Raw genomic sequence first — 13,037 nt, 5'->3', positions numbered from 1 at the left:
TAACAACAGGAACCCTGCCCTCAGAAAACTTGGTATTGAGACAAGGGCAAAGGACAGATAGTAAATGATAGGAAAGATGAGGGCTAATCATCAAAGAAAAGGAAATGGGTTGCTAACACCTCCAGGGTACCCGCCTACCCCAACTGGTTGCTAACAATGGGTTTCTAACACACACTTCCAGGGAATCCCTCCTCCCTACACAGCAGTTGCTAATGATCACCCCTGGGTGGCTCTTTCCTGCCCTTGTGAGATCTATAAAAGAGATAAGACCACCCCCTCCCAAGGGAACTGGCTCTGGGCCTGGGTTTCTTTTCAGAGGTCTGCTATCTCTGTTCTCTCTCTCTCTCTCTCTCTCTCTCTCTCTCTCTCTCTCATTTATATGTGGTGCTGAGGAGCAAACCCAGTGCTGCACACATGCTAGGTAAGCACTCTACCACTGAGCCACAACCCCAGGCCTGTCTCTTTCGTAAATAAAACTTGCTTCCTACTCATGACTTGGCATTTCTCGGGTGTTCAATCTTCAACACGGGGGGAACGAGGACCTGATCCTGATTTCCAAGACGACCAGTATCAGTGTCAGGCATTGTTTTCTGTGCCATCCTCAGGAATGCCTTTAAACAGATGACGTGTTTTCCAGAAAGGCTGAAAACAGTAGAATTTGAAGTAAGGCACCAGTTTTGATGTCTATGTCCAGGAGTCGAAGGACTTCTGACTTGGCCAACGAGTCTTACTGGGAATGGCATTCACCACTCCACAGCAGTGTCTCAACAGGGGTCTGTCCACTCTTAGAAGTTATTGAGGACCTAAAAGTATTTCTGCTTATCTACCAATATTTATCAGAAATGAAAACTAAGAATTTAAAAAATATTTATTCATTTAAAGTATAATGACCTGTTACATATCAACATATCAACATAAATAAAAGAATGCAGGAAAATATTCCTTTTAAGCAAAAGTAATGAGGAGGTTTGCATGGTTTTCCATTTTTGCTACTCTAATGTCTGGCTTAAACAGCAGGCAGCTGAAGTCCCCTACCGGCTTCTGCTTTCAGTCTATGTGACCGCAGTTGCCACGTAGACTTTGGAAAATTCCACGTATGCTCATGCCAGTGAAAAAGGCTACATCTCGGGATTTTACAAACACAGTTTTGACCTCTTGGTCGCCTTTGAGAACCACTACCCTACAAAACAAAACAAAACAAACAAACAAAAACTGTCACCCAAAGCTTGAGAATAGCTTCCTTGGCTGACACTTTGCAGAATAACCACTTGGTGGCAGCAGAGGTCAACTTAAACTCTCCCAGGTGCCTGCTCTGCAGATCCTGGTCTTGATTTTGGCCGTAGTCATGAAACCCTGGCACTTATTACTGTTTCCTGGATTGCCACCTCCTGTGGTGTTGTCCTTCTCTTCCCTGTGGTGGACAGAAACTCATCTTAGTATCAAATCTTTGCTCTGGGTTCTGGTATATATGTGTATAACCTACCAGGATAATCCCAGCAAACTTTTGCCCTCAGGCCTCAGTTTTCCCTTCCCTATTATTCATGACTTCAGCAAGAATCAAGGGAAAAAGTGGTTTTGCAGACTACAAAATGCAAAACAGGAGTCAGGGAAGGCACAGAGGGCGCTGATTTTCCCGGTTGTTTTCTGTTAACCTGAGCTATTTGTTTTTATAAGAGGCAGACGCAGGGTGGCTGCAGTGGTGTTCTCTGGGTCTGGTCTCTTACAAGCTACAAATGCTCAGTTCCTAGGCCCTTGGATCTCCAAGTGGACATCCAGTAAGCACACTTGAGGTTCACTCCACTCTCTGATGCTCAGAATTCTTGGTGGGTCACTGATTAAAGCTCTTCAAGGGTCTGATGCCCACAACCCTGCTCTTCTAGGCTGACATTAAAGAGGTTTGTACAAAACATTTGCTCCAACAGAGAAGTCTGGACCATGTGCACCAGGGAGCCAGAAATCCATCTAGAGAAACATTGCTTCCCTTCTCCAGCTCTGCCTGGGCCCACTGGGCTCAGTACCCCAGCCAGTCACAAGTACCACCCCCTTGCACCTCCTGCATCCTCTTGGCACCCACCAGATCTTTCCCCCCTGCTCCTGAAGACTGAGGAGAGCAGCAGATTCTCACCGTGCACTGAACCCAGCACCTGGTGCTCACTGTGTGATTATTATTGATTGTCAAGTGATTAAAACACCTCTTCAGGTGTGTGGAAAATAAATGAAGCTTATTTTTCTCTCTCTCTACCTAAATTTAGGTGTTTTATTGTTGTTGTTTTTTCCCCTTAAGTCTCCATCTATCTGATGGCAGAAAAAGTAATTTTGTCATTTCAGGGTAAATCTTAGATATTGCAAGTTAAATGCTTAGTTCACTATTTCCTCCTCTTCTCCTGGAAGTGACCTTAGATTCTGGAATTTGGGATATGGGGAGTGATCTGGATCTTGGGAGGTGTTCCATCCTTTGGAGGTGAACTTCCTGAGTAGCCCTGGGTCCTGGCTTTCCCTCCATGATGGTTTCCGTGGTGTCAGTTAAATTCCCAGCTATCCTCTGACCTTGTAGTTCAGTTTTGCTATATGTGCCAACTCTGAGGCCTCTCTGCTCCCTAGGAAACCTTGGCCGCTCCATGGACACTTCTGGGGACTGTGTGAAGGTAGACCTCCCTACTTTACAGTTGGGTGGTACTAGGTGGTGGAAGTCATTCTCTTTTCAGATTGTCAATTCCTGGGACATTTAGGACATGCAAATCAGGTGCCCCCCTCTCTGTGTGCCTCCACCCTCTGGAGAGTTTATCCTCCACCCCCTGAGGTTCTGCTGGTGGCAGACAGAGAGACCCTCTGCAGGGCACTCTATAGGTTTGCCCACTGCCTTGCTCAGACTTCTCTTCCATAGACATATCCCTAGGACTAGGAGTTTTTCCTTTAGAAATGCACAGGCCAAGAATTAACTTCTGTATTAATAAAAGATGACTGTCACAATAGATACAGAAAAAGCATCTCACAAAATCCAATATTAATTCATGACAAAAATGCTTGACAGACTGAGAATAAAAGGGAACTTTCTCAACCCAGGAAAGGGCACTTAGAAGTCCACGGCCATCATTGTACTTACCAGTGAAAGACTGGATGTTTCCACTAATACCAGGACACAAACAAGGAGACCCACCCATACTACTTCTATTCAGCATTGGACTGGGAGGTCTAGCCAAGGCAGTTGGGCAAGAAAATGACAAAAAAGTCATCCAAAATGGAAGAGGAGAAATAAACTATGTCTATTTGCACATAATAGGATCTTGCATGTGGAAAGTCCTATGGATCATCTCTCAATTAACTATTGAGTAATATAAAGAATGAACCCCTTGAGTTGCTCTGTAGTTTTGCAGGGATAGGGAAGTCTGGTGTGGGGTGAGCAAGGGCAGCAAGGTAGTGAAATGTGACAAAGTCGGGAGAGAAATTGTGGGGCTGAGACTTCCCAGTATCTTCCTGCTTCACGTCAGATGGATGGAAAGATGGAGGGATGGACTGAGAGGCAGACAGGTCAACTTCAAGGCTAGCAGCAGCTGGGCTTGGCTTTGGCCAGCGGCAGTGAGCTCTGGCCTGCCATCTCCTGGGAACAACTCTGGCTGGGGCCTGGCAACCTGGATGAGGAAGTGGCTTTGTCACGTGGGAGCGATGTACCCAGTAAGTTATGTCATCTCTTGGGGCCTCACTCTCAGTGGGAATAATTTATATACAGTAATTACATAAATACCTCATGGGGTCATTGTGAACATCCAACTAGATATTCTACAAAGCAGAGTTCCTGGTATGTGGAAAACACTTAATAAAAACTAGTTTTTCTTCTCCTTTCCGCAAGGTGGCTTCTCCATAAATCTCAACTCTCCTGGCATCTGGGAGAGAGTCATGATAGCCCCCTTCTCTGCAGGGGAATCTTCCTGAGAAGTTGCCTGCAGGGGTGAATCTTGGGACTTAAACAACTCTTGCAGAAAAGTCAGGGAAAACAACAAGCGAGCAGGTATTTAGGCTGTGACATCTAAGTTCTCTCCGGCCATCTCCTCTGGCAGCAGCTTGAGGGCTCAAATTGTGATCCTGTTCAGGTGAGCATGGCTGAGGTGAGCCTCTCCCAAAGGATACTACCTAAGGAAGATAAACTGCATTCTGTAACATGATGCAGCTGGGCCTCAGGCCAGTCACCGGATGTGGAGAAGCCTCCGCCCACACTGCGGGTAGTGGCCGGTCAACCAGGGAGCTACTGAATCCTCCATCCCTCTTGGAGATACCCAGCCCGACCTGTTGTCGCAAGTTGGTCCTAGTCCCCAAGATCAATTCAATAACGAATACACGGTTTTGAGAAAAAGGAAAAAGAAGTTTCATTGCTTTGCTAGCAAAGGAGAAACACAAGAGACTCCTGTGATTCTACCTTTCAGAAGGAACAGGGGAATTTCAAAGGAGCTCTTCAAAGGCTACATTGCAGGTGTGCCCTGACAGGGGGTCCCAGGGCACCCTGATGGTGTGTTAGCATTCACTTGTTAATTTGGGAGATATTCACTTCCTAGATCCCCTGGCAGCTGTCTCCTTCCTATGGAGCTCAGATAGCTCAGGGTAATCTTGTTCCCTGCCCCCAGGTTAGGGAGGGAGAGAGGGAGAAGAGAAAAAGGAACATTTGTCCCTTTTAAAAATAAGCCTCAGGGTTATTCAAAAGGTGAAGTGGATCACTGTTACAGACCCTAGAAATGGTCAGTGAGTCTTGAGCTTAGAGAAAAGCTGTCTTGTTCAGGAAGCTCTCCATTCCCTCATCACCATTCTGAAACCCTAACAACTCAGCAAACTCAAGGTTGCTATGACTCATTTGTCTCCACTGGAACCTTGACCATTTTGTGTGAATGCTCCTGTGTTTTGCTGCAGAATATTGATGTGCTTAATTAGGAACCTCGCCCCAGGCCCTGCTGTGGGCCCTGTGTAATATGTGGTGCATGAATTATGTATTTGCTTTGAGTTCTGAAACCCATCTGACCTCTGGGTTTCTGGAAAAAAGAGCATGCACTGGTATTGTGGTGAACCCACTCTACCCTCAGGCTATGTTTGGAGGAAACACCACACACACATAAATAGGAGTCAAATGGAAAGCATGTAAGGTTTGGAACCAGAGCCTGCTGGGGGTGACTCCCTGCTCTAGGTCTTATCAGCTGTGGGATCTTGGAAATGTCATCAAATGTAGAAAGCTTTGATTTCTATATTTACAAAGCAGAAATAATAGTATCTATTTCCTACCATTATTAGGGGACTAAATGAGATGCTGCATACTTTGTGCACAGAGGAAGTGCTTATATATGAAGTATTGCTAATGAAGAGTAATGAATGTGTTTCTTGCTAGACCTTTTGCTCAGTAACTGCTGTGTGTCATGCACACAGGGGAAGATGCTAGGGAGGAATGTCACCTTGTTTGTGGGAATCCGCAGGCCAGAAGGGGGCCAGGTAAGACAGCCCCATGTGGTCACCCTGTTCAGTGTCCTGTACAGAGTCAGGACCCCAGTACTGGGAGCTCTGTGCATGAAGAGGGAGAACACTGAGGACTCTGCATAGTGAAAATCTTAGCCCATTATGTCCCATTGTCTCATTTATGGTACACCTCAAGAATTTAAATTGAGCAACAAATATATCACTTATGCAACTTTGAAATAAATATCCATGTAGAACAAATTAAAAAGCAGATTCAAAGTATAAAAAAATATCTATTCTTTTGCAGGGTGCAGCTGCACACATCTGTAATTCCAGCCACTCTGGAGGCTGAGTCAGGAGGATCACAAGTTTGAGGCCAGCCTGGCAACATAAAAAGACCCTGTGTCAGAATTAAAAATAAAAAGGACTAGGGATGTAGCTCAGTGATAAAGTGCCCTGGGTTCAATCCCAGTACTGAAAAAAAAAAAAAAAGTTCTTTTCTTTTGAGAAAATTAATAGGTGAATTATAAGTAATAATATTCATTAATGTTATTAATAATATCAACATTATTAATAATAAAGAATTATGTAATAAGGTCTAGATTATGATTTTCAATCTATTTTAATGTACCTGTGCCAATTTCACTGAAGTATTTACAGAATTAAAAACTTGGGACTTATGTGAATCAAGTTCCCAGGAAGAAAAAATATAGGAGATGCTGGGATACACCACTACTAAGAGTTGGAACATGAATTCCCCTACGCCCTGCTATGGGAGAGCCTCCAAAAACGGCCTTGGTAGCACCTGGGCCCACCCCACCCCCTATCACCACCACGAAGGTGTCCCACTCCTCTTGGGAAGCTCTGTCAACAGATGGGACAGCTGTCAACAGGTTTTAAGTCTGTGTCCCTGGCAAAAATGCTTGGTGGCCTTCAGCACTGAGGGAGGACACAGTCTGTTTTAGAATGGTCTCCTTCTGAAAGTCTCTTGATGGAGAAATCCAGGGTGTTATGGTGTTATACACATTTATCTATATCTACCTATCGGTATACTTACATATCCAGAAATAACTGAGAACTTGTCTTTTTCCATCCCAACTAAGGTTAAAATATTTATGATTGAATATCTCATGAATGAAATAATAATAATAATAAGCCATTCTCCTGACCTGGCCCCCTTGGCTAAAACCCAGGCTCCATCTCCCCTAGGCAGGAGGGTTGGCTACAGACAGAAGACAAAACTTGCTCCCACTCTCATTGCTAGGCAGCTACATGGCCCCAGGAACTGGGCTGCCAATCTCCCTTGTGACCAAGGGCTCTTTGGAAGTCAGGTCACATCTGGACATTGCTTGACATTATAAGTGATGACAACAAAAGTAGAGCCAGAACCTTTGAGGGACTGTCTCTGGCTGCTCTGAACTTTCTATACTACTGTGATGAAAACAATTCAAGTACAGGGTAGCTTACCAGGGAGGGGAGGCAATTCTAATCTTGGCAAGGAAAATTCTCCTCCACAGTAGATTTTATCCTTTAAGGGCCTCTAAGACCTGGGGCTGAGGATGTAGCTCACTGGTAGAGCGCCTACTAGAATCCATAGCACTGCAAAACTGAAAAATTTTTTAAAATAATAAAAGCCTCTGAGTTCTTCCCATCCCTGTAAAACAGCAGATTGTACAGAAAAAGACCATTCTGATTGTTCGGCCACTTGATGGACTTCACCCTGCCTTCATTTGTCCATCACTCGGGACCAGGAAGGACAAATGAGAGGGCTGGCAGTCTGTCCCTCCTGGGTGGCCAGGTGGTGTGAACCCTGACCCTGGACTGCCTCGAGGTGTTGGAAAGGCAGCCGTAGTATGTTCTGGATCTGGCATGAGGAGTGCACATTCCTGATCTGGGATAGTTCCCGCTGAGCTCTTGCATCTGGAAGGCCTTCATCCTCTCCAACCATGTTTCCATACCACCTGCTCCATGGCAGCTCAGCACAGGCACCAAGGACACAGCAGTGAACCAGGGAGTTCTCTGCTCTGGGGAAGCTGGCACGTGAGCAGGGAGAAATGAACAGTGAACAGTAAACATGGTGAATTATTAGAAAGGGAGCATCTTGGAAGAGAGGCAGCAACCTTGTGGAACAGAGGCCAGGATGGGGCTGGGATGGGGCAGAGGGAGTATTAAGTTGAGATGGACAGCCACAGCCACGCTGGGCCAGCCGCACGGCCCTGTTCCAGGCTCCCTGGAGTTTACCCCATGAGATCCGGGCCCCAGGCAGGCCCTGAGCTGGCCCAGCGTGGGTGTTCACTGAAGGTCGTTCAGGTGACTAGACAGCATGAGCTCAGGTTTTACCTGCTTCATGCTCTGACTCGGAAGGCCTGCTCTGTGACACTTCTCCAGTTAGGTTTCAAGCTCTTCACTCTCTCACATCCACCAACCACATTCCTGAGTAGGCTCCCAGCCTACTCTTTTTTATTTATTTGTTCTTTTTAGTTCTACACAATGGTAGAATATATTTTGACATATCATATGTATGTGGAATGTAACTTCCCGATCTTGGCGATTGTGCAGGATGTGGAGTTACGCAGGTGCTGTATTCATATGTGAACACAGGAAAGTTCTGTCTGATTCATTCCACTGTTTTGAACGCACCAATCAGAGGCCTTCATCCCTCTCAGCTTCATGACTGGTTTCTCAGGAACAGAGACTCTGGGCAGTGCCCTGTGCCTCCCACTAGGCAAGCCCTTGGCTTTCCCTAGTGGTGACCCTCAGACTGTCCTCACATTGCCCTTTATAACTGTGCCCTTCAGAAAAGAACCTTTACCACATGCATATCACATAGAACATTAATCTCAGGATATATAAAGAACTCAAAAATCTTAACACCAAAAAAACAAATAACCAATCAAGAGATGGGCAAAGGAACTGAACAGATATTTCACAGAAGAGGAAATAAAGTCGATCAACAAATATATGAAAAAATGTTCAACATCTCCAGCAATTAGAGAAATCAAAACTACACCAAGATTCCATCTCGCTCCAGTCAGAACGGCAATCATCAAGAATACAAGCAATGATAAATGTTGATGAGGACGTGGGGAAAAAGGTATTAATATGTTGCTGGTGGGACTGCAAATAGGTGCAACTATTATGGAAAGCAGTTTGGAGATTCCTAAGAAAACTTGGAATGGAACCACCATTTGACCCAGTCATCCCACTCCTAGGTTTATACCCAAAGAACTTAAAATTAGCATACTACAGTGACACAGTCACTTAATGTTTATAGTAGCTCAATTCACAACAGTTTAACTATGGAACCAACCTAGGTGCCCTTCAACAGATGAATGGATAAAGAAATTGTGGTATATATATACACAATGGAATATTACTCAGTCTTGAAGAATGAAATCATGGAATTTACCAGGATGGAACTGGAGGATATTATGCTAAACGAAATAAGCCAATCCCTAAGAACCAAAGGTCAAATATTTTCTCTGATAAATGGATGCTAATTCACAATAAGGAGGGGGGTGGAGAACAGAGGTATTTTTGACTAGACAGAGTGGGGTGAAGGGAGGGGAGGGGGCTGGTAGGTAGGAATGATAATAGAATGAATTGGACATTATTACCCTATGTGCATATATGATCACATGACCTTTGTAACTCTGCATTGTGTACAGCCAGATGAATGAGAAGTTAGGCTCTATTTTTGTATAATGTGTCAAAATACATTCTACTGTCATGTATACCTAATTAGAACAAATTAAAAAGTATATTTCAGCCCTGGCCATGGTTTGAGAATCTCCAAGTCTATGCTCAGAATCATATGCCTTTTTATTGTGGACTCTTTGATCCATTCTGTCCTTTGACAAAGTCCAGGCAGCAAGGAATGAATAAGCAATGAATAAGCACTCCAAGACCAGCTTGTGTTCTTTCCCCCCATATGTATTTATTGCAAAATAAAGACAAAATTTTAAACAAATGATAACTGATTCTGATTCAGAGTAGCTTACTTGATTTTTAACTTGAAACAATTTAAAGAGAAAGACTTTTAAAATTCAATAAATAGAATAAATAATATTTCATTTTCATTGTTGGCTGTTCACCCCTTTCATCTTCTCTTTCTGGAATGTTTCCAGGAGACTCCTCAGAAATGTCACCGTGTTGCCTGGTGTGGTTTGGTTGCATGGCTGTTCACAGGAAAAAAACTGTGGAGATAGAAGAATATAGTAACTAAGCAGCATGGAACCAAGGAGCCCCAAGACCATCTACCCAGAGCCAGGGAAAGCATAGGAGGAACGGGCTCAAGATCTGGAGCAAATAGGTGGGCAGGTCCCAGCTGCCTAGCATTTCATGAACCCATTGGAGGTGGCTGACTCTGGACTAGAACTTCAGGGGTCTTTTCACACATATGCTTAGACACTTAAATCCGCCGTTAGAGGAAACCTTTTCATGGAACTTTAAAAAAAAAAAATATATATATATATATATATATGTATATATATAATATATATTTTAGTTGTAGATGGACACAATATCTTTATTTTATTTATTTATTTATTTTTATGTGGTGCTGAGGATCAAACCCAGTGCCTCACATGTGCTAGGCAAGCACTCTACCACTGAGTCACAACCCCCGTCCCTTTATGGAACTTTTTGAGGGCTAAAATGCATCAGTAGCCTTTTCAGTTATCCTTCCAAGGTCATTTTATAACACAATAACTGAAAGTAGGACTTTGGGGAGGTCACATAGAACCAAGTTCAAATCTCAGCTCTGCTATTTATTAAATATGTAGCATCAGGGAATTTAGTTAAAACCTCCCTGAGCCTCAGTTTCCTCCTCTCTTAAAGAGAAGGTGATAAACCTATCAATTGTCCTAAGGTAAGTGCTCAGTAAAAGAGTGCATATTGAGTACTTAGAACTAGATAAGAAACACATATAACTAAAGAGAGCTCTGGGCTTTCAGGCCTCTGTGTGAATATAAAGGGAGGCAGGGAGGTCCGGCAGTGCCCAACTCAGCAACTAGAACTTATGCTCAAAAAAAGAATGTACTGATAGGCATTGAGGATAGGTGGTGATCCGGGTGCATTTTCCTTTAAAAATCTTTTTAACCAATCAAAAATTCTCCTTTAATTAGAGGCCACCACATCCATTTGATTAGCAAATGGAATGTTTAAGATAATTGAGGATTGTGTGGGCTACAGCCTTGATTCTCCGGATGGTAGCTTCTAATTACAATCAGGATAGATTCTTTCATTATCCAATAAGCAGGGAGAAGAGAATGGCCACGTTGATGTCAGTATTTCTTTCTTTTTTTTTTTAAACTTGGAAACAATGAACTGTCTGGGGCAGCTCTCACTTTCATTCTATTGTTTCTGATTAAATTGTATAGACCTCCCTTTATCAACCTGGAACTACCAATTCTAACTCTATCATCCTTTCTTGTTCAGTCAGAGCTAGCATGAACATTCACATAAAAACCACATTCATGTCAACTCACTGGACACTTGTTGTTCTTTAGGATGTCAACCGATCTTTTCATCCGAAGGAAAATCAGTGAGAATTGTTTTTTCTGCATGGTGTCGGTCATCCGGGACAGCCCCTCCTGGAAGCACGGTGTGCTGCAGTTATCCTGGCAAATAATCAGGATTTATGAAAAGAAATGCTCTCAGGACGGTTTTGAGGAGGATTCACATAGAGAATGGTTTTTAGAGACTATTGTAATTTAACCAGTGTAGCTCAAGCTTGCACTATTTTTTAATAGGTCCCTTGTCAGTCTAGGAAATAATCTTCAATATTTCAAGATAAGGCCATTTTTTTGTAGTGAAGTTCCCGGGAGGAGAACTTTCCAGCATGTTCCATCTAGGAAACATGGGGCCAGTGAACCCTGGCAAAGAGTCTTTTCAAAACACTGAGGCACCTCACTTTAAGTTTAGCTCCTGTGAGTTTGAAAGCATGGAGAAAGGAAGAGTCTTTTCACACCAGCCAGTGGGATGTGGCAATGAATCAAGCCAGTGATTGATCAGAGCTAAAGTCCTGCATTACGGGTCCAGAGGACTGGAGGGGCTGTGCTTTTCAAGCATCGTCCTGCTTCGCTGCTTCTCCTCTCATGGATAGACCATGAAGCATGTGATTTCGACTTCTGCTGGGACGAGAAGCTTAGGTTCTACTAGCCCAGCTTGAGAGAGAGAGAGTAAACACTGTCCCTGGGGTCAGTCCCCCTCACCCGAACCAAGGGCTGGAATAAGGAATCAGAGTATTCCTTCTCCCTCCCTCCCTGCCAAAGTGGGCAGCTTCTCTCTGGAAGCCCCTGGCAGTCTCTGCCACTCCCACCTCAGACATGCTGTTCTTCTAGGATGTGGTTCAAACTAGGGGACAGACACTAAATCAGGAAGACTGGGAACAAGGAGGAAGGCAGAGAGAAGAGGGAAAGAGGGAGGAGAAGGAAGGTGGGAGGGAGGAGGCATAGCAGATAGGTAATGCCAGATGAAAGATAAGAGCGTGTATTTTGCCTTCATTGTTCCATAACCTTACAGTTATCAGCAAATGGATTAGAAAACAATATGACCCAAACTATGTATCATTCCTTCTATTCTTAGTTCCAGTTTGATTTCACTGTGCACATGGCCGTTCATCTAAAAAGATGGTCAATATATATTTTTAAATACTGAAAAGCATTCAAATTTCTCAAGGGTCATAAAACGAAATACACAGAAATGTATATAGTATAGAATTTCAAAAGCTTGGTTTTAAAAGGCAATACTAATCTGTATTGATGTCAGGGTTTTGGCACAATTTCTAATTTACAATATCAAATATAGAGATTTATTTTTACTTCAAAGTTTAAAAAGCTAGAATCAAGATGATGATGATGATGATGATGAAGATGATTTGCTGTACTTACGGAAGGGATGGGCAGACACAAACAACTGGTTACCTGCAAAAGAGAAATTTCTGAGTGAAGTTTCCAGAAATGAACACTGAAATTAGTTCAGAAAGTTCTGAAAAGAGCATCCACTCACATTGGCGCTGCAGCTGCATTTCGAGGGCTCATCTTCCTAGAGGGGGTAAGGACACAAAAAGCCACAGTGAAAGGTGTGATTTCCATCACCTGGAGGGACCTCACATTGTCGGCCTCAGTCTTTCCCACAGGATCCCTGCAGCCCAGCAACCTACCTGCAGCTTCTTGAGGAGGAAGTCAGCATCCATGATTCCTGATGTGGTGGAACACCTCTGGCTCGCCATGGAGCCAAAGAGCAGGGCGGAGACGAGGACAGTGACCAGAAGCATCTTGACCTGGAACTAGAGCTCAGCTTGCAGACACCTTCCAATCTACTCGTATTTAAAGCTCCTTTCAAACAGGGAAAAAACCCTGACATCAAACTGATACCAAGGGCCCACTTTTTCTCTGTAAATTCGGGCCACTTGATATTGAAAAAAAAAAAAAAAATCACACTGAGTCACTTGACAAAGATTATGTGGTGCCAGGAAATATCATTCCTCAGAAAAGATGCTTTCAAAAGTTTGGGTTTTGAAATGCTAAAGAAAAAGTTAAAGATCTAAAAAATCATATATTTTTTTTTTTTTTTTTTTTTTAAGATATGGATTCTGGTTGTGA

At 43.5% G+C, this 13,037-nt stretch overlaps 1 protein-coding gene across 1 annotated transcript; it reads right to left on the bottom strand.

Annotated features, from left to right (window-relative positions):
- Positions 1-9,506: 9,506 nt before the first annotated feature.
- Positions 9,507-12,709, bottom strand: Il9 (interleukin 9). Its single transcript, XM_047554780.1, has 5 exons — positions 12,596-12,709; positions 12,442-12,477; positions 12,324-12,356; positions 10,920-11,051; positions 9,507-9,626 (listed from the first exon to the last, which is right to left on the bottom strand). The coding sequence occupies exons 1-5, from the start codon at positions 12,707-12,709 to the stop codon at positions 9,507-9,509; spliced, it is 435 nt and encodes a 144-aa protein (XP_047410736.1).
- Positions 12,710-13,037: the final 328 nt, after the last annotated feature.

This window comes from Sciurus carolinensis, chromosome 6, assembly GCF_902686445.1.
Source record: "Sciurus carolinensis chromosome 6, mSciCar1.2, whole genome shotgun sequence".
Classification (NCBI taxonomy): domain Eukaryota; kingdom Metazoa; phylum Chordata; class Mammalia; order Rodentia; family Sciuridae; genus Sciurus; species Sciurus carolinensis.
Note: the sequence above shows the minus strand (reverse complement) of the source record. Positions and strands in the feature narration are given on the sequence as shown.

Excerpts from the sequence above, each read along its gene's own strand:
- Il9 (XM_047554780.1), bottom strand. The coding sequence starts at position 12,709 with ATGCTTCTGGTCACTGTCCTCGTCTCCGCCCTGCTCTTTGGCTCCATG. Across the intron at positions 12,357-12,441 it reads AATGCAGCTGCAGCGCCAAT|GTAACCAGTTGTTTGTGTCT; the intron begins GTGAGTGGATGC and ends TCTCTTTTGCAG. Across the intron at positions 11,052-12,323 it reads TGTGTCTGCCCATCCCTTCC|GATAACTGCAGCACACCGTG; the intron begins GTAAGTACAGCA and ends ATTATTTGCCAG.